Source organism: Prosopis cineraria, unplaced genomic scaffold (genome assembly GCF_029017545.1).
Source record: "Prosopis cineraria cultivar Desert tree isolate PC_DT_omini unplaced genomic scaffold, ASM2901754v1 PC10, whole genome shotgun sequence".
Lineage (NCBI taxonomy): Eukaryota > Viridiplantae > Streptophyta > Magnoliopsida > Fabales > Fabaceae > Prosopis > Prosopis cineraria.
In genome coordinates this window covers 36,425,627-36,451,464 of record NW_026555341.1, presented here as the reverse complement: position 1 = coordinate 36,451,464, position 25,838 = coordinate 36,425,627, and the positions used below count along the sequence as shown (strand labels likewise).

The window sequence follows — 25,838 nt, the reverse complement described above, 5'->3', positions numbered from 1 at the left end:
ATTTCACTTGTACAGAATAACATATAGATACTAACTTGTTAAAAATATTTTTAAAAAATTTATCATATTCAATTACAATAAAATAGATTTTAATTTTATTTTAAAACATGTTTCATAAACTTTCCTTTTTTTAATAATTTTTTTTCCTCCAGTACCATTTTTACAATATATGAAAAATAAAAGAAGAATATTTTAATCATTTTATTTTTTAGTTTAATTTAAATTCAAACATCAAATCTTGTAGTGATATTTTAATTATTTTGGATTTGATTTGTAAGTAAGTTCTACCAATGATCTTTGGATGAAATTCTGTCTTTATTATTATTATTATTATTATTATTATTCTTCTTCTTCTTCTTCTTCTTCTTCTACCAAGAAGACACGTAATCTAACTAAACAACTATTTTTATTTTTCATAATAAAAGAGCTACAAAAAGAGAAAAGACCAAAGACATGGTATTTTTTTAATAAAAATAAAGAAATAATTGTTTTTATCGATATATCTCAATTTATAAAATATTTTTTAATAAAATCATACATGCCAATAAAATTTATTAAATACACTTTATAATTTTATTTTTTAAATATAATATAAATATTTTAAAATTACCTTTCATTTAATATAATTTTATTTGTAAAATACTAAGATAAAAAGAGTAATATTGAAAGTATAATTATTAAAATCTTATTTGTTTTTTTTGTCCAAGTTGAGTATGGATTAGGATTTAGTGTTGTATGAAAAACCAAACTCGTTGGGTCAACTCAAGAATTGGTGAATCGACTTCTTCATTGGTTCGATTTTCCTCCTGACTTAGTTAGCTTGTGATCCTATATAACTTGATTAACTCGAGGTTAACTTGGTGTAAATTGAATAATCCATCGAGTTAGCTAGGTTAATTGGATCATTTGCTTTTACTATCAGATTTTTTAAAAAAAAAATGTAAAAAAAAACCAAAAAATTGTCAGCTTAGCTGAAATTTCAAAAGCTTCAAAACAACGGCAAGAAAAACTAAATAAATGAATAAGAAGAAGAAGATGGTGGTAGAGGAGATATGTTGCTTCATTCCAACTATGCTTGAAACGAGATGACAACCCAGATGAAGAGCAGTAGACCACTGGGAGAGACCGAGTAGATTTGGAACAAAGAGAGGCGATCTAGAATGTGCAGATTGGGAACACCAAACAACTAAGTAGATCTGGAACACCGAAGAGTAAAACGCAGATTTGGAATGCCACACAAGTAAGCTGTCATCGAAAAATGATAAAGCAAAATAGAGAAGAGAAGTGAAGCTGTGCCCAAAAAAGAGAGATAGGGTAGAAGAAAATAATAATTATAATTTCATTACTTTTTATTTAAAATAAATAATACTCAATCTCTTTAAAAATATAAAATATTTTTAAAAAAATTAAATGTTAAAAATGTAAGATATTTTTAATCTTTTAAAATATAATTATTATTTTTTATTAAAAATATTTTTATTGATGAATAATTTTATTATAGGTGTTTAATAAAAATAAATAAAAAAATAAAATTAACTTAAAAAGTAGATAATTATGATATTAAAAAGTAAAATTTAATAAAAAATATTTTATATTTTTAAAAAGTGGTAATGATAGTCTGGAGACATGTCATTCTTGCTGACATGTCATTCTCTTTCCCAAGTTTTCAAGCCATTTTGAAAATGCATTCTCGATAAAGATTATTCATTTTAACTTACTGTGTTAATGGATATTTTATACATTTCATCTTATAAAATATTATATTTTACAAAATAATAATTTTATACAATATTTTGAGGATTGGTACTTTTTATTTAAATATTTTTCATGGTCACATAAAAATATTTGTGTATATTTTAATTAAAATTTATTATTTTAATTATGATTAATTTAATTTCAGTCTGATTGAATTATTATCTTAATTGATTTAATAATCAATTTAATTTTTAATATCTTGAGATTTAGATTCAGTGAACCACATAACTAGCACCACATACACAAATAACAATGATTTCATTTAATTAAATAGTTATAAAAAATTTTGTCATAAAAATATTAATAAAAGAACCATACAAATGAAAATTTTGAAGATTGCTTAAATTTTTATAAAAAGATGGATTTTGTCATTTTGATAATTTTCAAAGTACGTATAAAATTCAACACACTCATTAAATAGATCAACTCAAGTCATTCTCCGAATTCACTTCGTTACGGCTAGAGCTGGGAATTCGGGCGGGCCGGGCTTATTCGGGCTCGGCCCGAATAGGCCCGGCCCGAATAGGCCCGAACCCGAACAAGCTCGTTTTTTTAAAAAGCCCGAATGACTAAGTCCGGCCCGAATTCCTTCGGGCTTCGGGCGGCCCGAATACCCGAATTTTATTTTTAAAATTATTTTTAATTAATTTTTTTACTTTAAAATTAATTATTTTATTTTATAAAAAAATATAAAATATATGTTTTTAATACTTAAATGATGTTTAGGACTCAAATATATGATATTTTAGTATAAAATAACCTAAAAATTAAAGAATTAATTAATATTTATTATATATTATATATTTTTAAAAATAAAAATAAAATTACTCGGGTATTCGGGCCAAGCCCGAACCCGAATCGGGCTTGGCCCGAATTTTTTCGGGCCTATTCGGGCCGGCCCGAATAGGCCCGAACATAAAAAACATCTTTTTTTTAAAGCCCGACCCTAAAATTTTTCGGGCTAGCCCGTCGGGCTCGGCCCGAATTACCAGCTCTAGTTACGGCCATGGTTGAAAGTGTTATCCTTTTCTTTGCCTGTATTTACGCAATCGGATTCTTGGATTCTGGATGCAAATACCATAAATAGTACAAGTAGCCAGCGATACAGCCGACACGCGGATGCACGCGCGGCCACCACCTTGCAATGCATTCCTTCTGGCTTTTGTTTTCCTCTGCCTGACGAAGGAGGAGGAGGTGACGCATGCTCATACTGTCACACACAGCCTCGGTTTAGCTTTAGCGTTGCGTTAACGATCCGTTTGTGGGCGCATGAGCCTTAGCGCGACGCCCAGCAATTTCACCAGTGTCTGATCTGAGCATTACAGGACAAGACAACCAGCACATGACTGTGGATTACTATATTGTATAACCCTTTTCAGTATATGATTCGGATTCAAGAGTTTCATATTAAACACCAAACACTCTGAAACAAGAATCTTGTTGCGTGTCCGAGCTAAAAGATCTGCTATCAAGCAGCCAGCGTTTTTTCGGGCATTCTGGTTCCTTTCCCTGGGTTTTCTGGTTCCTGAATCTTTTTAATTCCGAAATAAACCTACTGCTGGAATTGGAATTCGCTTCGAGGTTGTACTTCTTGGCGCTGAATTTTTATGCTTGTGGTCTGTTGCTTTTGTAAATGCATGTCGGTTCTTTGGATGATTTTTGTGTACCATTTGTGCTTTTGAAGTACGGGTCTTAATATATGTGCCTTTTGCCTTTCTGGTTTGGATATTTTCAGTGACGAGATTGTCTGGGTAGCTTCATTTGAGGATAAGGATCATGATTCGTAAGACTTGGTGATTCTGCTTATGGCTAGTGATTTATAAAGGGAGAATTATGGCTGGGGAGATTGAAGAAACGTTTAGCATTAACTTTCAGGTTATTTTTTTCCCACTCTCTTATGATCTAATCATGGATCGCTTTATGGCTTTTCCTTATGCCAGTACCATCATGAGTTTCTTTCGTCTTCTTTCAACTTTTGTTTGCTTTATCGAGCGACAACTTTTTTCAATAATCAATTTAATCCACAAACAGAGTGAGAAGAACTGAATATTTTAAGGTTTCAAAAGACGCCACCGACGTCTTTTTCCTTTCTCGGTGATTGGCTAATTACCGTTTTCATTTGCTGTGAATAAAATTGGTTAATGATTATTTGTTGCTAGATGATAATTTTATCGTGTTCTCTGTCAGCTGCGGAGTGGAACTGATCTGAACTATTAATTCATATAATAGTTTGTCAAAATAGAATGATAGTGATTGACTGCTGTGGATTGGTCCAACATACTAATTTACCCTGATGGGGCTTACTCTAACATGAGTACTTTTTTTTTTTATGGGGTTCATATTTAGTGACAGTATCTCGCCAAAGCATTTATTTTGGTAATCTAGCGGACCACCTCAAAGTATTATTTTACCATATAGAGTTCTGTTCTGGTGATGTTGAAATGGTACAATGGAAACTGTTAAATGTACAAGTGTCTGTAGAAGGAAATTTGCGAAATTGTAAAACGTGGACTTGCAGTCTTTTTTTGCATAAAATGGTGCTGCAATTATTTTTTCTTTCACATCATTTTTTCTTGGGCCAAATTATTGTGTTTATCTTGTCCCCCTTCCATTTCACAGAGTTTACTATGAGAATTGTCTCAATTGTGTTGTGTTAATATCTGTTTCTGGTTGCTGGTGCTCTGCTTCATTGCAAATGATGCAGGGAGATTCAATACATTCCGGCTCCATCTCATTTGGAAGATTTGAAAATGAACCTTTATCTTGGGAAAGAAGATCCTCTTTCTCTCACAATAGGTACTTGGAAGAAGTTGAGAAATGTTCAAAACCAGGTTCAGTTATTGAGAAGAAAGCATATTTTGAAGCTCATTTCAAGAAGAAGGGCCTTTTAGGTTTTAATATACCTGTAAATCATGATGGATCTGATCAAACAACTGGTGAAAATGACGGTTCAGAGAGAATTAGCGACCTAGGGGATTTTGAGTCAAATGAAAATGGTCAGGGTGTTCAGTTTGATCAAAGATCCCAAGAGGATTTTGAACCGATTGTAGACGGCCAATATATTCAATTTGATCAAAGATCATTGGAAGATTTTGAGCCAATTGTGGATGGCCATTATGGTCAATATGAACACAGATCTTTCGAAGATTTTGGGCCAGATGAAAATGACAATCATATTCAATTTGATGAAGGACCTGCTGGTTCAGATTATAATGGAGAGTATGGAGTGACTGGATATGAAGTGGAAGGTCTGGTCACAGAAGGGCCAAAAGTTTCATCTTCTAACCTGCATATGGAATTCGCTGTAAATAACTGTAATGTTTTGGAGGATGCTATTGACAATAACAGAATTTTGGATGAAGCTCCTAAACCTGAAAATGAGACAAGTAGCACAATCTCTGTTGATGACACGATGGTTGTAGAAGTGAAAAAGGACCATGGTGGTACTGCCAATAATGATGAATCATTAAGAATTATGAATGTGACTGAACCAGCTAGAGGTGTTGAGCAAACAGCTCTCAATGATCCTCCAAGTCCCTTTCCAAAGGTATGCTTCTCCTCAGTGATGTTTCTTTTTTTAAACATGGGAAGATAAAAAATGGAAAGTCCAGAAAGGAAATAGTATAGTTAAAACATTATCAAATACTGTTTTCTTAAATATGGAGCTATTTCTGTAGGTGTTTTCTTATGCATTGTTCATATTCTGCAATATTTAAATATACTTCATGTAATATGTTGTCCTATGATTTTGTGGACGGACTCATGGGAAACAAAGCCTGAGCCTGGGTTGAGCTCCGTAGTCAACCGTGTTCAAGTCTGGAAAAACAGTTCAGCAAGATCACCTAAGGGCTTGGCAAGAAATTCTAGTAGAGAGAGTCCAAGGAAAACCAATGTGGAAAAGAATTCATCAAAACTTGCAACGCCAAGGACTCATTCACTAGGCAGAACTCCAAAAGAAGTAAGGATTTAATGGCAGCAGTGTATTTCTAGAAGAATGGAAGATTAATGAGTTGATAATTATTTGTCTCAGTGTACATTTTCAAATTATGTTGATTATTAATGGCCTTTATGCATCATTAATGAAAATGCAGTAACATCATGCATGGGTTTCTGTATGCAGGTTTCTAAAAGTGAGAAAAAAGTAATTTGTGAGAGGAAAAGGTAGTTGCTGTTTCTTAGATCTAAAAACATTATATATTTCACACATTGAGACCTCATACGTGTTTTTTCTTTTTTGGGGGTAGTGAAAAAGTTCTAGAAATAAACAAGGCTGCAGAATCTCAACCTTTTGTTTTAAAAGCTAATTCCAGAGGGATCCAAGAAGCCAAAAGGTTTGTAGACTTATATTAAGGATGAATCTTTTCTTTCCCTTCTGATATGAACTAGTATGGTACTGTTGTTTAGGGTGAACCCAACTGTCAATTCAAGTTCAAGAAACTCTGAGGCTAGGCCAAGGGCTGCAGCTTTCAACTTTAAAAGTAGTGAACGAGCAGAAAGGAGGAAAGAGGCAAGCGTAGTGCCGTCACTTCAAAATCTTATTACGTTGATGTTTAAAATTAGGGTTGATGATTGTTTGGTTTGTTTTCATGCCCCCGCTCAGTTCTACATGAAGTTGGAAGAAAAAATGCATGCAAAAGAAGCAGAGATGAATCAAATGCAAGCAATGTCAAAGGTAGTGTAAAATAGTGAGTAATAATAGCTTCTGTTTCTGTAAGGAGAAATATATAGCAGGTTATGTGGCAGATGGTTCCTAAATGCTTGTAGTATATTGTTTTCTAGCTTATGGAACTTCAAATTCGAAATGAGTCTATTTTTTTTTTCCTATTCTTATGGGAGGAGGGAAAGACACATCAATGTGTTTGACGAGGAAATGAGTTGATGATTGCACCAGCATGCCGCACTATTATCTGTCATGCCATTTTCTGTTTGCCTGTATCATGAAACTTATAATTCTTTAAGAGGATACTGTCTTTTATGTAAATGTGAAATATGGATCAAATCTATCTTAAAAAACATCCCAATTGAAATCTCTACAAATGTGGCAAGTTTGTGACAAAACTAATTTGCTAATCTGTGCACTTCATTTCAGTTTAATATTTTTTTTTATTTCAATTTATATCATTATTTTACTGATGTCTTATTCTTGGGATTCTCCCAAAATTTTATCAACCTCCACTGGAAATGAAAACGCATTAGATTTGGCGTGTTTCTATTTTATCCTTAATATCTCCTAAAATAGGTACTATAGTTTGCTACCGTCAATTTTAGGGCTAATCACGAAAGTAAAGCTATTTTTGCCATGTTTGAGTATGATGAATCTGTTTATCCTAGAGCAACAAAAAACTCTGGCATGGATAAAACATCAGGATTATTAGTTAAATCTTAGTGGTACCACATTAATAGTATTATCCTGTGATTTGTCATATGCATGCATGGAAGGGATCCAATTAGGCATCATCTTCCTTGTTTTTGGTAAAAATATCAGGGGTAGATCTGGTATCAAATTACTAGAGGAGCCAAACTATGAATTATTAAGTGCCTTTGAAGTTAAAAAGAAAGAAAGAAAGAGTATTTTGAGGGGGCTGACTTGATGAAATAAATACAGGGGAGTCTGAGGTTTGAAAATCTTGAGGTCCCTGAAAGCAGCATAGTTTCGGCACAAAAAAGATGGCATCGTTCTATTTTTAAGTAAAATGTACTTCAATGTTTCTTATAGAATCAATACTGGTTCAATTAAATTTTGCAGTGCATCAACAACTATATGTGTTCAATTAGTTCCCTTAAGAATCAAGCTTAGATTTGTTTGTCTACCATTCCGTGCACTGTTGTATATAGGTTATCAAGAGGACTAATCCAAAATTAGTGGAGTTGGAAGCTTTAGGGATTTGTGAGAAGACACGGCTTGGCTGGAGAAGAGATTAGATTAATAGATCAAATGCCAGTGAACTTTCATTGAAAATAAGAGCAGAGAAATTTGTTTATGGTTTCGAGATGTACAGTGTAGAGAATGGAGGTTTTTTAACCGCTTTGTCTCGAGAGACATATGAGTGTGGGGATACAAATCATTAAATTAAAGGTGCAGGAGAGTAAAAGAATACAAGTAGGAAAGGACCTTGGTCTAAATAATAAGTAAAGATCTTCTCGCTAAAGGTTAGGAGTCTAGAAGATAGGGGTGTGGTTAATGATACTGAATGGAGAAAGAAACGTTTAAAGGATCCTAAATAACTTTTATCAATTAGTTATGCAGGTTGAATTCAGACATTGCTGCTGCTTCTACTAGTTGCTTGTTTGTATTCCTTATAGAGCTCCAAGAAACTAATTGGATTCAGCATCTGTTTCTTGTAGGAAAAGACACAAGCTGAGATTAGAAAACTCAGGAAGACTCTTAACTTTAAAGCGACGCCTATGCCTTCCTTTTATCGCACAGCTGCTGCTTCACATTCAGACGGGAATAAGGTAAATGGAAATTGTAATGACATATAATTCTATTCCTGGATTGTATAGGCTGTCATATATCTCATTCGTTGACTGAATTTTGTGTCTTGGCTTGTTATTCTCTGATAAATCTACTTATAGGCTTGTGAGTGTTTGTGGTCATTCGTTGTTGCAGAAATTAAGGCTTAATTTTCCCTTGACAGAACTTATTGAATGAAAATAGTTGAACATATACAACAAAGGAGACAACAAATCCCAACACTGAAACCCCCCAGTAGAAGATAATGATAAGGCGTAAGTGATAAGATATTTGAAAAACTTGTATTATCTAGGACTTCTATCTTAAATAAAATATTTAAAATAATCTTATAATAATAAAAAACATATTAAAGTTTAGAATATAATTACCTTAAAACAAGATGAACCTAAGATGATAGCATCTTCTATAATAAAATTAATATTAAAATATACTAAATTTACATGTGTTGTAAAACATGTCTTCACGTTTCCCAACAGTTGTTTTGTTAGTAATTTGCAATTGGACGATGATTCTGATATGGGAGATATGCAAATGGGGATTTTACACGAGTATGTGAAATGTATGGATGAGTGGCTTCTGGCCGACCTTTTTTGCAAGCTAACTACTTAAAACATGTTAGGAAATAGGAATGTTTTATGGGCATCATCTCAAGTTCAAATAAATTTATTTTACTGGGTTCACCGATCATAATTAATATATTCAGCTTGATTCATTAAACATGTAACAGATGTTTTATGAACATTGCTTTAAGTCCAAACATCTGATTCATGCCATGGTTCATGAGCTATGAGAAATGGTGTCAAAACCACGGCATGAATGCTTTAAATTCCCAACCTATTGGCTCAAGCATAGGACCTACTAGTTGGTTCAGCCTTCTGGCTAAGTTCCTTGTTATTTTTTTGTATGTGTGTCCAATTGTAGCATTTTCCCCCTCTGCTTTCCCTATTTGAGTTCAACTACCTTAACATTTGTTGGTTCTCCTTTCTGAACATCAGGATGTAACAGATAACAACAAAAGTAGGAACAAGAAAGTACAGAATAAACCAAAATGTGCAGGGAGCATATCAGGCGCAGCAATTTCTTCAAATTTGAAGACTAGAATCAGAAATGATCAAGCTGCTGATGAATCTGTAACATCAACCAAGCCACATAGTATCGCATCCTCTGAGGCTAGTGTGACCTCTTCAACTCCTCCAACCAACCAAAGCCGCCTTCTTGATTCGAAGCAAATGGCTGGGTTTCCAGATGGAAGGAACGAGCAAAGGCTGGGTGGCAAAACCAGAGTTTCATTAGAGGGCAGCTTTAAGGAGGCAAGAAGGCCACACAGTAGAGAGAAGCGAACTGGGCAAACTCCAAAACAGAGCATTGAAACAAGGAAGAATAGTGTGAAGAGTATAGCTGTTAGAAGCAGTTCAAGAATTGGTAGTCTCACTGTACCTGTGGCTTCCTGAAAACTTTCTTCTCTTCATCTTCAAACTGATCTTCTGCTTTCTCCAGGACTGCTATTATCTTAGCTTTTCGCCCCACAAAATACAGTGTAATGATTGCACCATAGGTTATTTTATAATGTTAAAGTTACTAATAAGTCAATGATTGCAGCATGCATGCAAGTAGGCAGTAGCTTTGGTAAATAATGGGCATGCTCATTATTGATGTTCTTTGCTATATTATCTCTCCGGACAACCCTCTATGTCAAAATTGGAATTGTCCTTAATTTATACATCAGAAAATGAAAGGGACTTATTGAAGATTTTTTTTTTTTTTTGGGGTGAAGAACATTGAAGATTTGATTCGTAAAATTTTATGGCATGTCCTATTCTTGAATTTATCTTTCTTTGAACCGTATCTCTATTGTTAGAAATTGATAAATGCCAATAAAAATTGGTTTAATTAGTAAAAGTATGATTATTATGATTTATACCTTGTCAATACATAATGTTAAATATTATTACTGATATGAGGACATAATTAGTATGAAATTTAGGGAAATTAACACTTAGGTTCTAAAAAAGAAAATTTAATAACAATTAGATTTTAAAAAATTTTGCTAAAAGTTGAGCTGCAAATATTGCTTTGCAAATGAGAGTTTTCATTTGCAAATAGTTGTTAGCGGCATGCAAAATTTGAATACCTAATCAGTAACTGAAACTTTTATATTTGCAGTCATTTGAATTCGAACTAATCTTTTAGCAAAACTATTTTATAGCCGTGATCAAAATCATCATTTGGGATCCAAGAGTCGTTCGCCTTAAAATCTATAAATATCTGTGTTTCAATTTATATTTACTTTTGTACTATGTGAAGTTTGCTACAATTTTGATGAGCTCCTCATCATCACTTTTTGTTTATATAATTATCTTTGCTACAATGTGATAGCGTTACATTGCCTAAGTGTAAATGGACTATAAACGATATAAAAAGTCCCATATCAAATAAAATTAAATTTAATAATTAATATAAAATAAAAAATATTTATAAAATTGAGTCTTGAAGTTTTTTTTTCTGGATATAAATCATCCACTATCCTGGAGTATCCTGAATTTATTGCCCGTCCCAAACGAATCTGAACCCCCATAAGAAGACCTTACGGTAGTAACGAGGTACTAATGAGATGACCTTTTTGAAATCATGTTAATTATTGTATCTGTCACCCCTCAAAGTTCAAACCTTTGCCCCAAAGAATGTCGATAGTAGCCCTTGCCAACTCTACCAAACCCCCATTGGTGCCTTGAAGTTAAAACATAACATTTTTTTACTGCTCTTGCCTGTCTCTTCTATCCCCCCATTCCTAAGTGGGCTAGGTTTCAAAATCAATTATAAATCTAAAATTATAACTTTCATAAAAATATCCAAATATTTCTACATATAATAAAATCAATTATGAATCAACACCACAATATATCTTAGCATATTTTGATGTTCACGGGGCAAAGACATGCTAATTTCCCGCCGTTGTATATCTTGGCATGGTGCAAATATTTTATCAGAAGACGCCCCGAAGTAAGAAATGAAAGCCAGGTAAGGAAACCAAACAAGTTAAATTGAGACAAGTATACATCAGTACACCAACTTTGGTTGTTGGGGTTGCTGAAATGTCGATCATGTGCTTTGCAGAGTTTGAGATGAGACACGTTACTCCTGATTTATAGAGCACCTTCCTAAAATTCGATATTATTTTTCATGAGTGAAATTAAGCTTGCGTTCAGCATCTTTGATGATAATAGCTGGACTTGCTGCGTTACTGCTATTAAAATGATTTTGAAGCAATCCACCAACCATATTGTACAAATACATCATCCATAAACCAGGTTCCCAAAAAAAATAAAAAATAAAAAAAGACATCCATAAACACAGTATTATAAGCAATACATGAGCCATTCAACACCTAGCGTTATCAACAATACATGAGGCGTTAACCATGAACATAGCCAACAAATGCTTTCCTAAGTTCTCTTTCAGAAGCAATGAGTCAAGGGTATACATAACACGTGATTGAAGGGTCCAACATAAAGCAGAGCCAGTGATTAACAAACAGCACAATGGCAAAAGTATGCACATGTTTAGGTTATCAACCATAACATGATGCATCGTATGTTTAGGTTTGCAATCTGCAATGTTATAACCAACTGTGATTGATATAATTTTATCGAGAGCATCTCCACCTTGAAATGTCTCTGGCATTGTACAATTCTTTTCTGATCTCATGGTTACCTCACACGCACGATGGTGGAATGCATTCCCAGAAACATGTTAAATTGTGAATGACCCTTGCTCACAAGTATGATAAATACTACCTTTTTTTTTAACCTGTGAGAAAAAGAAAACAGTCGATGGTTTTTTTTCACGGCTAGTCCATTCGAAGAATCCATAGTTTATCCTTCGACAAGTTCCAAACAGAGAGTCAAAAATAATGGCAGCCGAAGACAAGAAGGGCTTAGAACTGAAATAGCAAACAAAATCAACCAGGACACACTCATCCCATCCTTGCCAGTCGACTAAGCTATCATCCAATATCAAGTGGCCAGAAAAGTCACAATTCAATATACAGAAAATGAGAAAAGTCAGACGTCACCATGAAGAAAGAGCACAAGAACAGACAGAAGTATTAACGAAATTTTCAGGGATTACAAAATACTTTTGGCATCTTTTTTCTATACAGCCATCTGGAAGCCGGTACTGCCTTGAGTATGTAATTCATTGAAGAACATTTCTGGCTTCAAGATTTTCAACACAGCTGTTTTCCTAGATCCTAACCACATTAGTGCCATCAGTTAAACAAAAAAAGAATGGAAGATTCATAGCACGTTTAAGTTCACCGAAACACAAGTGCGAAACTTAAGTAGAGACGTATTATCTTTTTCACTGAACAAGAATCAGAACCTGGAATTCCACCAAAAACATTAACATGTGCTAGACAAAAGGGCAGAAAAGATTGTTAAAGGAAAAATAAATGGCTAATTTCTTTAACCAAGCAGTTAACAGATATCAAACAATGAGGCCGAACAACTCCATTTTATCATGATACTAATTAAACAGGAAATAAAGAACCCGTCCTCTTTAAACTGATGAACCCTCCTCCTCAATCAAAAGAAAGTTTTGGATGAAATAAAAGATTAATATATAGCCATAACTATTTGTCAACAGCTTCCAAACTTAACAGCATTAACCAACAAGTTGCGACAATTTCCCCACTTCGTTAATACTTTGCTACCTTCTATCATTGGTGCAAATAGAGAGGGCATCAGTAGATAAATTTGTCAACATATGAACTTACCTGAAGTTCAGAGATCAAGTGTAAAGCCATCATATGCCCATAGTTGCACTAACAAAAATAGATGATTTCATAAGTTGTGATGCCAGATTGGCGTTAGAATTTCAAATAAAATCATAAAAATAGGATATATCTATCCAAATCCCGTAGATCCTAAATAAATTGAGGGAGCAGGGTGATATAAGAATCAAGCCATCTCCGTACTTCCTTCAAAGGTATTAATGCATAAAGTGTAAGGGTAACAAAGTCAGAACAGAAGAGGGACAAGGTCAGTATGTTGTAATTTAGTACTGCCTCCATTACATTTTATAAGCTGTTTCTTCAAAATTTGCAAGGACCAATGAAGACAGTTAAATGGACTTAGGAATCTTAATTTATTTCAAAAAGAAGCGTAAACTTCAAAAGTACTCTTCGTTTAATATTAGCCCCTAACTCATATTTCCTATCCATCAAATTAGGAAGGGTATTTTGGGATAACATTTATTGATGTATCATCGTTTTTGCAAAACATCTTGTATCATGAAAAATGTAATTAATACAAAAAACACCTTATAAAACCTAATGGAGGGAATATTAGCTTCTACTTCAAGAATCACAAAAAAGTTAGCTCTGAGAAAATCAGCGCCCCTTTTATTCCACAAAAGGATAGACAATTATAGGACACATGATATGAGTTATGACCCATAGAAAAGGCCTCCATATTTAAACGAATGCAGGATGGCAAAGCTTTCGAATATATTGGGAAATAGAAAATTAGACAATCTAACTCAACAAATTCCACTAGTTGCTGGATAGGACACAACAAATTGCAAGTCAATCAGATAACTTCATCCACCAATTTAGCCTTACAAATGCTACAAAACTGATTTTGTAACCCGGCAACTGAAATGACGATTTAAATTTGGTCTTTTGATGTAAGTTTATAACACATCATTATACCAGTCAAGTTTATCAGTAACAGATATCCCACATATTAATGGAAAACACAATGAAAAGCCAGACAGGATCATTATATGTTTAACTTTACCAATACATGAGCTAAGACAATGCATTGGTTATAGCTAGATAAAAAACAGCTGCAGCAAGGTTTTACCAATATCTAGAGTAATAGGAGACTAACTAGAATCACCAATTATAACTAAGAACTAAAAGAAAGGAAGCAGGAAAAAAAAACGAACAAATAAAGCAGAAAATACAACTTACTAGTTTTCCTTCGCAGACTGTGAACCTACCCTAACAAAAATTTACATCATGGTGGATTAAATAACCTATTTTTACATTTCAAAAGGTACTTTTTTTTGCTTTTTAATCTTGAAATACAAGCGAAGCCATAACTGGTGTGGTTACCAATTTATCTTTGGACGGATGACTGTTACGATGGAGAAAACTCATGAGAAGAAACCCTAGAAAGCACCAAAAACACAGATGGAACCAAATCAGGGAAAGAGGCTCCGCTCCGACGCCAGTATTGCAGCCCCATCGCTGCAAGGGTTTTCGAAGCGCAAAACTTAATTGACCCCGACCAAACCGTCAAACATTGATTATTGGAAACGGGAGAATTGCTAATAAATGAAGTTATGTCCAATGATCAAGCGTAATTGAAGGAACAGATAGAATATTTTATTCATAAGAACGTTGGATAATTGATTGAAATATCTCTCTGTGTTGATTAAAAAAAATGCAAAAAGGCACAAAATTAGGTCATCAGAGCCTCAATGGCTAGAGCTCCTGTCCTTCCTCCTCTAGTAGTAGTAGGTGACAGTGTGCCTGTTGGAGCTTCAACTAACTGATAAAAAGTCATCGAAAAAGTGAAAATACTTAATTACATGTAGATGTCAAAGATTACGGGGAAATTTAACAACTAGAGGGTTAACAATCAAAGGATGCAAAAGGTTTTGACTTAAAGTGAACGTGTTCTAACGTAAGATGCAAGATGTAAGAAAATTGGCTTTAAATGCAAAGATTTAGATTCAGCGGCTTTAGCTTAGAGTGCAATGTGTAAGAATTTTGACTTGAAGTACGAGGTATAAGGGGATTGACTTGAAGTACAAGAGTTTTGATTTAAAATGCAAAAATTTTGACTTAAAAGCAGTGACTTTTGTGTGCTTGTTTTATGTGGCATTCATTACATCTTACATGTAATTTTTACTCAGACATGTTCATAAATTATTTTGTATGAAATTAGCTATCATTTCCATGGAATTTAGGAATATTGAGAGTGGTGTGATTTTTGTACATTTGTTTTATATGAAATTCGTTAAATCTTATATATAATTTTTCCTTAGGCATGTTCACAATGTAAAATGTTTTACATGAAATCAATGATCGTTCCCTTGAACTTTAGAGACACCAACAGTGGTGTGGACTTTGCTTGTTTGTTTTACATGGAATCCATTAAATCTTACATGTAATTATTTATAATTATTATGAAATCTAAAGTTGTTGCCATGTGTATGTGCTCTATTTGCTAAAATTACATGTAATTATTAATAATTATCATGAACGATTAAGAACACTCACAATAAGTTCCATCTTTTTTAAATATTATACATTGTATAATAAGCTATATTAACCTATAAATAATTTAGATTCAATAATGTAAGATAAAGGACAAATGAATTGTCTTTGAAAAACGAGAACATGTGAAGAGGGAAAATGAATAGCAAAATTTTTAATGAAACAATAGTAATTCTATTAGGTTCACTCTATTTTGTTGTTTAAGTACAATGAAAATGATAGATAAAGATCACAAGGTACCTCCTATCAAAAAATATATTAAAGGAAGATAAAAACAATATTATACCTATGTTAAATTATATCACACCCTATACAAAAAACAAATGAAAGGAATGGCCCTAAGTACATTTAAAAATATAATTACATTTTTATTCAATCTTTTAGAAGAGTCCCTTGATCAACATTTTTTTATATCTCACTTGAGTTATGATATATATGAATTAAATTTGTAAGAAATTCTTGACTTGAATATTTTTTTTTTATATTTTCAGACAAAATCTTATCTCTACCCAACCCTACATTTGTGGGAGAAAAACTCTTAGTCTATGTTAATACTTTAGATTCCAACTAACCTGGCCATCATAAAAGCATAAATATCCTTCCTAAAGATAATTATAAGAAAGCTCATACAAGGATATATTTAGGGCTTATTTAGTTTCTGTTCTTTTTTTATTTTAAAAATTGTTTTGTAATACAGTTTTTAAAATTATTTTTAAAATAAAATAAAATGAAAATTCACTTGTTTATATCAATTAAAAATATTTTTATAACTAAAAAATAAATTAAAAGTGATAATTATAGATAGTTAATGATAGTGATTAATAATAAAAATTAGTTAATGTAATTATAATATTTAATAATTAAATGTAGTGTATTTTAAAAATAAGAAAAATAAAATAAAAACATCTTAAAGTTGTTTCTATTTTTTTGTTGTTAAAAACAAAAAATGAAAACATTTTTAGAAACAATTAAATGAAAATCACTTATCCAAATAAATTTTTTATTTTTTTTATTTTCAAAAACAAAAAACAGTTTTTAGAAATAGAAAACAAACATGTTATATTTCTCATTTTTGCTACTTCAATTTTAGCATATATGCAGTTACTCTCTGTTATTTCAAGTTTTGCTTTAAGTGTTTGAGCTGCAGTCGGCCATGCAACTTCCATTTTCTTTCTCCTGAAGATAAATTATGCCATGAAATTTAAGCAATCATTTAACCAAATAAAAAAAAAAGATACAGTAACAATACAACTGGACATTTATATGTTTCCATTTTCAATTTACTTATTTATCACTGACAGAAATACCAACTACCTAAAGACACCACAAGGCATGCAGGCTAAATCAACTTGTTTTTGTCCACAAAAATAGTAGAAGGAAAAAAGTTCAAAAGTAATGGTCATCCTCAGCAAGATAAAACCATACCAAAGTCTAACTAATTGATTCTTATTTTTACTTATTAGACAAGCAATTCAATACTATCTAACTTTGGACAGACAAGTTTGTCTATAATAGATAATTCTATCCGTGACAAGCATATTCTTAATGGATTGCAAAACCCAAGCACTGAGTAAACGTATATGAGAAGAGAAAATAATGCATTATTAGGATAAACATGATTATTTGATCTTGTTGCTAATGAAGAGTCATATTAGTCATAAGAAAGAAAGATCTGAATTGCAAGTGCATAAAGGATATGAAAGAAGCAATTACACGCCAATTCGATTTCTATTTTAGCTAAGACCCACAAAGGCTGAGTTGGGCATTATACTGATAAGAACAATCTGATTAACTACGATTCAAACTTGGTTGGCGCATATAAGACGGTTCCAACGTTATGCAAGGTCACAACTTTGCTTTCTTATATTGGACGATTCCAATAATAAAGAGTAGTATTAAAATAATTATAATTAATAAAATTTTATTATTTGTTCACCAAAAATATTTTATAAAGCAGTAAAAAAGAGAGAATACATATTTACAATCTATCTTTTTCATGATATGTGCTTAACATATTGGGTTACTCTTGTTTTAAACTTATAAAAAATCTAGATCAAGTTCGAATCAATTTAGTTCAAATTTCAAGACTTTAAAAGATGAACCAGACAAAATCGAATTCGGTTTGATTTGCATTGGCTGGGTTAAAAACGAAACCTGTTTAGACATTTGTTTTGTTTGATTTACTGTAGCTGGCTTGGTTTGTTTTGGCGTGTTGGATTTTAAACACTCTGAGTACTTTGCAGCCAACTAAGACAGCAATGCGACATGTGCCGTGGCACGTTTCTCAAAATTATTAATGGTGACATAGTAAATTTGAAATTTCAATAAACCATCCCTCCTTTTGGCTCCATTTGAGCCGGTCTATTTAGATATTTTCTAGTAAAAAATCGTTAACCTTTTAAATTTTTTATTGTTTAAACTTTTAAAAATAATAAATCAATTTCTTTTGTCATTTTAAGAAACTATTTCATGTGATTTTGGAAAATGATTAAATTTTGTAGATGATAGAGAATATTGTTAGAAAATCAAAATAGAAATAGAAATCATAAAATTCCAAAATTATTAAATAATAAATTATTTTTTTAGTATTGTAACCAAAAGCAAAGTAATTTCTCTTTTTTTTTTCTAAATTTTTTAACTTATCTACAAATCATTTACTCTCTCCAACTTTAACAAACAAGTGACCAATTAACCAAGCGGGTCCGTGATCCTCCCAAAATTTTAATTTCATCATAGTATTGTTTAAGTTTTATATTTTTTATTTCTAAAATTTATCCAAACTTTATATGACACACACACACATTCTCAAATTCGGGTCCCTTGTAAATAAATAGAAACCCTGAACTTATGTAATTGCAAGGACAACAAAACAGCACATTTGTTGTATTATTAGTTAGCAGACATACACAATAAACAATAGACAATGTAAGGCAAAAGCATCAAACCGCAAGATCCTTTCACTGGTCTAAATTAAATATTTTATAATAGCTGTCATCATTATGTTCGGAAACATTGTACAAGAATAATAAAATATACCATAATTTGGACCGTGGAGAAAGTATAAAGTTTGAACAAAGAATTTCATAGTTTTATATTCACGCTTTAGTGTTTCGTATATAATTTTTTTTTTTAAATCTTGACTCTTGAAAAGGAATAATTTCAAAATTTTAGTTTTTTTTTTACAAAAGGTTGGTATTTATAATTCCCTAATCAAATAAGATGAAAATTAAACCAAAGAAAAATATAAACAAATGGGAAATCATGATTGCGATTGTGTTTGCTTCCCACTAATATCAGGTGAGCTTATTTTCGTTTTGCGTGATCCTTGAGACGCTCAACATTGAGCAGCGAGCACAATCGTACCTTTTCTACTTTGAAAACAAAATTCATAATTTTTTGAATTAAAAATAATTTATGTTTAAATTTACCAAACATTTTATATCATCGTAACAAATTTTACAAAGAAAGAAAAATTTCAACATTTTAAATTTAAAATCTTTTTAAAATATTATTCACATACGGTTTTATTTTAAAATATTTGTTTATGATATATCTTATATGAAACGTTACTCTCTTCAAACCAAGCCACAGCTTATATCGCAGCCTCGTTTTGGATTATCTTTTGGCCATCACCCACTTGCCCACACATGTAAGGGACCGCCATGCCCCCTTTTCAAGGTTCATTTAATTAGAGAATCTTCCTAAAAACAAGCATTGCATAAAATAATAAAATAAAAAATATTGCTAATAATTAATTCCAATGTTTTATTAAAATTATGATAGTATATTGAATTTTATAATTTGAATCCCTAATATTTTTGTGGTAAAAATTAATAGTAAAAATTAGATCAACTCCACTAATTCAACTGATAAATCATTAAATTTATACTTCAACCATTTTAATAAAATATCTTATTCATGACTGTGGTTTATTCCTTAAATTAATGTTTTAAGTGGTTTAAGGACCGATTCAATTTTTAATAAGTTAGTTAAAATCATTAGAAAGATTTTACAATATCAATTTATTGATACCTTATAATTTTTAAATAAATATGATATATCTTTCTTATTTTAATAAAGCGTTTGTAGAATTTTGGTAAAAAAAAAAGCATTTTACACTACATTATTCATATTTATGCAGGGGCAGATTTTCAAGGGTGGGTAATTATATTATTAAATAATTAGGGTTATACTTATGCATACTTTCTTCATTAAGAAATTAGATGTTAAAAATATAAGATATTTTTAATTTTTAAGGTGTAATAATTATCTTTTTTTGAAAATGTCCCTATTAATTAAAAGCTTTATATTTATTATAGAATATTTAATAAGAGTAAATATAAAAAAATATAATTAATTTAAAATTAAATAACTACTTTATTAAGGATAAAATTTAATTAAAAATGTCTTATATTTTCAACTGGAGGGAGTAGCTTTATATATTTGCTGGCCAATATATATAGCTTTATAAATGTTCCTTATTTTATTTATTTAAAATACATTAATTGTACGATTATTCACTAAAAAAAAAAGAAATAATTCAATTTAAAAATGGTGATGATATGAAAAAGCAAATTTTTATTTCTTAATAAAGAATATTAAATCAGTTACGAAACATCGAATATTAAAAAGAGAATATAAAAAAAGCTTATTAAATTAAAGAGACCATGAAAAATATTGTTTCTTTTTTGGTAAGACGAATATTCTCACAAACTTTCAAATCTGGTCTAAGACTAACCCGAAGAATGTTGTTCAAGCACACAACAACTCCAAGACAAAGTCAAGTGACGTAAGAAGTAGTTCCATCTTTTTTTTTTTTTTTTAACAATAAACTATTCATTGTCTGAAGCCTAACTCGAGCCTGGTTAATCTGGTACAATCCTTACCGGCTCATCCAAGCACTTGTTAGTTACATAGTTTTTTTTTTTTTTTTGGTAAAAAGTTACCTGGTCTTTTTTTCCCCCCTCAAAAATCAATACACTCACTCAAATTAAATATTTATCAATCATCAATATATTATTTAAAAGTGAATGGATTGTAATTTAAAAGATTATAATTAATTGAAATTACTTTTTTGATAAAGCTAAATGAAATAATCGGTATGCCTTCCTTACTTGAGAATCACTGCAAGACAAAGATGCTTGACAAATAACTGAGAAACAAATTATGAACCACAACGCATCTATCATCACTAATTCTGATCAGAATCTCAGTGGTTCCAGCAAGAGTTTGAACATTACATTATCAAAGATTCTCACTGAATATACTAAACAAGAAGGATTAAGCAAAGAGATGATGCTGCTACAGTCCATTTCTGCACACTGGTTGCTGCAGAAAATGATGATGATGAATACCCACCTGTCCCATGCGGTGGCTTTCTGTAATAGAACGGAAAGTATGGCAGAATCGGCTCCGGAGGAGGTGGGGCACCATAGTATCCACTGCCGCCGCCGCCGAATCCGTACGGTGGAGGTTGATTATAATAAGGGTAGTTATTATACCCAGTAGTCGGTGGTGAGTATACTGTTCCGCCGGTCTGCGGCGGAGTTGGGGTCACCGTGGTAGCCGTCGAAGTGCCGCCGCCGCCGCCGCCAATGGGGGGTGGGTTGCATGGATAAGGGCATGTCTGCTCGGTTCTTGCAGTGCCAGGAAAGGTGAGGAGTGTGACGGAGAGGAAGAAGACGATGGTGATGAAGTGTGTGGCGATGGACATGTTTGGTAGGAGAGAAAAGACGAGAAAATGAGAGGAAGAAGAAGGGATGGTGGACAGAAAAACCAAGTGGGTGTGATGTGAGTGAGGGATGGATGTGGATGTTTTGTTGTGAGATGTGAGTGAATGAATAATGAAGATGAATTGAAAAAAAAAAGTTGGAGGCAAAAAAAACAGAGAGAGAGAGAGAGAGAGAGAGAGAGAGAGAGAGAGAGACGAAGTTTCACAGTTAGGGCTTTGAAATTGAGTCACTTTTCTGACGCTTTGGTCCTTTTGAAGACTCGTTAATGGAAGTTTGGTTTGATTTTTGGCATATAATTGGACAAAACAATACAAACAGAAGCAGTGGGTGGGGGCACAATTCACCAAAGACGTTGATTTTTCCTGGACTTCTATAGCACCTTCAATAATTGGTTGTTTTGAAATTTATGCATTCATCATATGTTTTTTAAAAAAATTAACAAATATTGACTTGATCATGATTGAATTTAATTCAGTCACATTGTTATACTAATTTTTTTAAAATACGTAATATTTGAAATCCTTCCGGGCAAAAGTTTTGCCACCAAATATTATTGTATTTACAAAATTTGAAATGGAGACCTTACAGCTCCCCTTGAACCAAGCACTTGTTGAGGTGGGAAATCAAATCTAGGAGAAAAAAGGAAAAAAAAAAGAAGAAAAAAAGAAAAAACAAAGAGAGGCGGAATTAAAATTTTTTTTTAATGTCTTCACTCGTTACCCCAATTTTTAATTTGAAGTCGTACAAACTTTTATGGGTAAATCCTTATAGTTTACCAAAATTACCAAACCCTCCCTTGAATCTTCCAAACTGGTCAACGTCGTCATTTAAAAATTGCTAAGGTGGCCCTCAAGAAAAATGTGCTAGTACGGCCAACAGTGTCTTTTTTTTTTTTTGACCAGTTGCCAACAGTTGTAAATCACAAAATTTGAAAGGACGGGAAGTGCCATGCGTTTAAAACACTCAAAGGCTAGAGTTCTATTTATTTATTTTATTATTTATTTTCTTGGGTCAAAATCAAACGACTTAAGCTAAAACTTTTTTAAAAATCATTAAAGATGTATATGAAAAATTATCATTTTGAAGGGGACAACTTTTTAAATAATACTCAATTTTTTTGAATAATTAATTTTATAACTGTCAACCATAAAAATACCTTGGATAGTCAAAAAAACTTATATACTATTACATGGTATTGTGTGGGTAAAAAGATGCGGAGTTATTATGTTTCGTGATTTTATTTTATTTTTTTGAATTGAAAGATAGGCCGATTAGTGCAAATGAAACATTACATCAGTTTATCGAATCAATATAGGTCAGTACATTCCACTAAGAGTTCATACCACCGTGCTTGATTTATTGGAAAAGAAGTGATAAGGACCACTTTTATATATTCATCTAATAATTATAATAATTTCTTAAACTCTTTATATTAAATATGTTTGAAGGTGATTTATTTTATCAAAATATATTAAGTCATTTAGTTAGACATATCTTAAACTTTATATATTCTTATATATCTTTTAATTTTTAGATATACAACCTTTTTAATTTATTTATTTCTAATATTCTTTCTGTTATTTTTCCTTTTTTTTCCTTGATTTTTTTCATTTCCTCCTCCTCATGTCTCGTTTTTTTCCCCACCTTCCATGCTTTTATTCTTTTTTTCTTTTTCTCATCTTTTTTTATTTCCAATCAAATGGCTCATGATATTATGTTAAACTTTTTATATTAAGTATGCTTAAATATAGTCTACTATTTTTTTTTCATTTTTGTTTTCCAATGAAGTGATTTATGATATCATATTAAACTTTTTATATTAAGTATGTTTGAAGGTGGTTAACTTTACCAAAATAATTTAAGTTATTTGAGTAGAAGTTTTATATATTCTTCTAATTTTTAAATGTGAAATTTCTTTAATTTTTTTTTATCTCTGATACCATTGAACCTAAATTAACCATGTAAGGATTAAAACATATTTTTCTTTATTTTTGTTGAATTTTTTAAAAAAATTAATTAATAAAATAGTTTTTAAAAACGAAATGGAGAATAAAATAAACAAGCCCATATTCTTTTAATTAACCAAACCAATCCCTGTAGTCCGTACATATTATTTTCCCTTACACCTATAATCTGAATTAGCTGGGTGCTTAAGGTTATATTTGTCATATAACATTGGTAAGCATGATCCCAGTTGTTTTTTTTTTAATAATTAATACGAGTTGTAAAAAATTTAAACCCGTAAGTGAAAATATCGAAAAATATTATGATTGGTTCGTGGTTTTCCACATGAAGACTTGCTTTGAAGTGAGATAGTGGGCATAGCTTCCCCCTTCCGCATTATTAGAAATTTGAATCTTTCAAACCACACCACTTTTAGTTTCTTCTGTTTTTGTCCTTCAACTGCCCCATGTTCGTTCGCAAAGTTTTGATCATTTCTTAACTTTACAAACAAATTACGCCATCATATGCAACCAAAAGAGGCACTTCAATCTTTCACCTTTAGTTTTGAAGTCTGACATTGTCAATGAAAATTTCTATGAATTGCTCTCTTTCTTTTCTTTTTAGTCTTGTAGTATTGCTGATTTTCTTTTCCCAACCAGATCCTTTACTGCTAAATTTCATGTGCTCTTTTTTCAGTGTGTATAAATGTTCTTTTATTGAAAGAAATCATATTTAAAATACAATTAGACATTGAATATAAATATACCTTTTGGCGAGAATTAAAACTTCGATTTACCATATTTTGAGTGACATAGAAAAATGAATTATATATGAGAATACAATATATTGTATTTTTAAGTTCATGAGTTTTCTTGAATGTAAGGAATATGGATAACAAACCAAGAAGCAAATGAACATCTTCTGACTCATGACTCAAGTTGAACATATAAAGAAAATGGCCCTATTGATTCATAAATGTATGGACTTGTTCTTCAGGAGCAAAAAGAATAATAATGGATTTTTTTTTTGGTTATCCACAAATATCTTTCTATTGGACAATTCTATTCAAGATATTATCAGACACTAAATGAGTATTTTTTCTAATGGAAATCACTACTAAAAAAATGTGAATTAGCGAGGAAATTTAGCGAAAGATTGTATATTCCTCTCCAAAATGCCAAATTAGTGAAAAAATTAGTGAGAGATGTTTTTTTTTTTTGGCCAACAATGAAACTAAAATTACTCAAAACCAGCAACGGTCTAAAAAGGAAAACTGACAACAAAGAAGCAGTAGAAATAAAATAAGAGAGGAAGATAGCTATCAGGTCTAAAGAAATCTTGGAATCAGCAAGACTTCGATCCAGGAGACAAGCAAGTGAGGACGGGGATCTAAAGACCTAATCCGAAGAGCACATCACTTTTGCTGCTGCATGAGCAATCCAGTCGACATCTTTGATAAGGTTTCTTGGAATCCACTCTAAGCAAATATTGCCTAGTGATTGACCAAGAGATTGAATAATGTCCACTAAGGCAAATGATTCCCAATCAGGACAAAAAGTCATACCATTAACCACATTTACCAGAGGGAGACAAACAGAAAACATTAGGATACTGGAAGGACCAGCATAAACACACCATTACAAACCCAATAGCATAGCAAAATCCTCCCTAAAGAAAGCAAAAATAGCATTTAAAGGACAACATGAGATTTCTAGGTACAGGTTTTGGGCATTGCGAGCAATATACCCATGACCTGCAGAGCTAGAATTAATGAGAAAAGCACCATCTAAATTTATTATCACAACATAGCAAGCCATGTCTATATAATCATCCGCATCCATGCCCCTTGAATCTTCATATTGGACACTTAAACCTAGACCTTTATAATTGTTAGCAGCCCAGAAAATATCAAAGTCATGAATGCCCAAGTGAATTATACCTTCAAGATGTATATTTTGCTTCTTAAAAATAAAGGAGCACCGTGCTTTCCAGATCTGCCCTAAAATAAAGATCATGATCATGGACTTCCGTTCATTAGTCTATTGTTGAAAATTAATTTCAAACCACGAATCATTCTCCAATCTAGGCAACAAATGGCTTTGAATAACCTTGCAAAATTTGCAACAAATGGAGAAATCCCCAAATAGAGATTCATTAAATTGCAAACTTGTATGGTCCACTAAACCAAGATAAATCCATTCCAAGCATCTAGATATTGAATTAATCTCAAGCATAGCCAGCAAAAGCTTCAAGTCATAGTAACAGTTCAACCAAATATAGACATTTAGCACATCTATAACCACTGGATTCATAGACTCAGAGACAAGGACCCATATCAACCATGAATGATCAGCCATAACAATGAGAATATACCAGATATAAACCACAAAAAACACCAAGAAGATAGGCATAGAGACATTATACCACAAATAAGAACCAAAGACAAGACTAAACTTATCTTTCGACCCTTGCATCTTCTCTAAGAATTGATGATCCTGGATAGGACAATTTTTCGATGAGACCGCTATCACAGAGCCGCTCAACATCTTTTTAAACACCTTGACTGAGGAGATCGAATTCATCATCGCCGACGCACTTGAACTTGCGGGTTGGCCTATCACAGATTCGACCGAACACACCAAAG

General features: G+C 32.0%; 2 protein-coding genes, 1 long non-coding RNA gene and 1 other non-coding gene across 4 annotated transcripts; 1 reads left to right on the top strand and 3 right to left on the bottom strand.

Moving 5' to 3' along the window:
- The first annotated feature begins 2,850 nt into the window (after positions 1-2,850).
- LOC129321183 (protein WVD2-like 7) lies at positions 2,851-9,883 on the top strand. Its single transcript, XM_054966865.1, has 10 exons — positions 2,851-3,336; positions 3,491-3,630; positions 4,460-5,302; positions 5,531-5,713; positions 5,876-5,916; positions 6,000-6,086; positions 6,160-6,262; positions 6,356-6,427; positions 8,101-8,211; positions 9,226-9,883. Exons 2-10 carry the CDS (start codon positions 3,589-3,591, stop codon positions 9,679-9,681), a joined length of 1,938 nt encoding a protein of 645 aa, XP_054822840.1. The 5' UTR covers positions 2,851-3,336; positions 3,491-3,588; the 3' UTR covers positions 9,682-9,883.
- A 1,603-nt stretch (positions 9,884-11,486) lies between these two features.
- Positions 11,487-14,652, bottom strand: LOC129323113 (uncharacterized). The gene is made up of 2 exons (XR_008596361.1): positions 13,005-14,652; positions 11,487-12,479 (listed from the first exon to the last, which is right to left on the bottom strand). It is a non-coding gene; the product is annotated as an uncharacterized LOC129323113 (long non-coding RNA).
- LOC129284702 (small nucleolar RNA snoR101) lies at positions 12,968-13,031 on the bottom strand. The gene has a single exon (XR_008586943.1). It is a non-coding gene; the product is annotated as a small nucleolar RNA snoR101 (small nucleolar RNA).
- A 5,991-nt stretch (positions 14,653-20,643) lies between the features above and the next one.
- On the bottom strand, positions 20,644-21,406 carry LOC129284604 (uncharacterized). Its single transcript, XM_054920130.1, has one exon. The coding sequence runs from the start codon at positions 21,229-21,231 to the stop codon at positions 20,785-20,787; it is 447 nt and encodes a 148-aa protein (XP_054776105.1). The 5' UTR covers positions 21,232-21,406; the 3' UTR covers positions 20,644-20,784.
- Positions 21,407-25,838: the final 4,432 nt, after the last annotated feature.

Coding starts and splice junctions, on each gene's coding strand:
- LOC129321183 (XM_054966865.1), top strand. CDS start 3,589: ATGGCTGGGGAGATTGAAGAAACGTTTAGCATTAACTTTCAG. Junction 5,714..5,875: donor TAGGCAGAACTCCAAAAGAA/GTAAGGATTTAA, acceptor TTCTGTATGCAG/GTTTCTAAAAGTGAGAAAAA. Junction 6,428..8,100: donor AAATGCAAGCAATGTCAAAG/GTAGTGTAAAAT, acceptor TGTTTCTTGTAG/GAAAAGACACAAGCTGAGAT.
- LOC129284604 (XM_054920130.1), bottom strand. CDS start 21,231: ATGTCCATCGCCACACACTTCATCACCATCGTCTTCTTCCTCTCCGTC.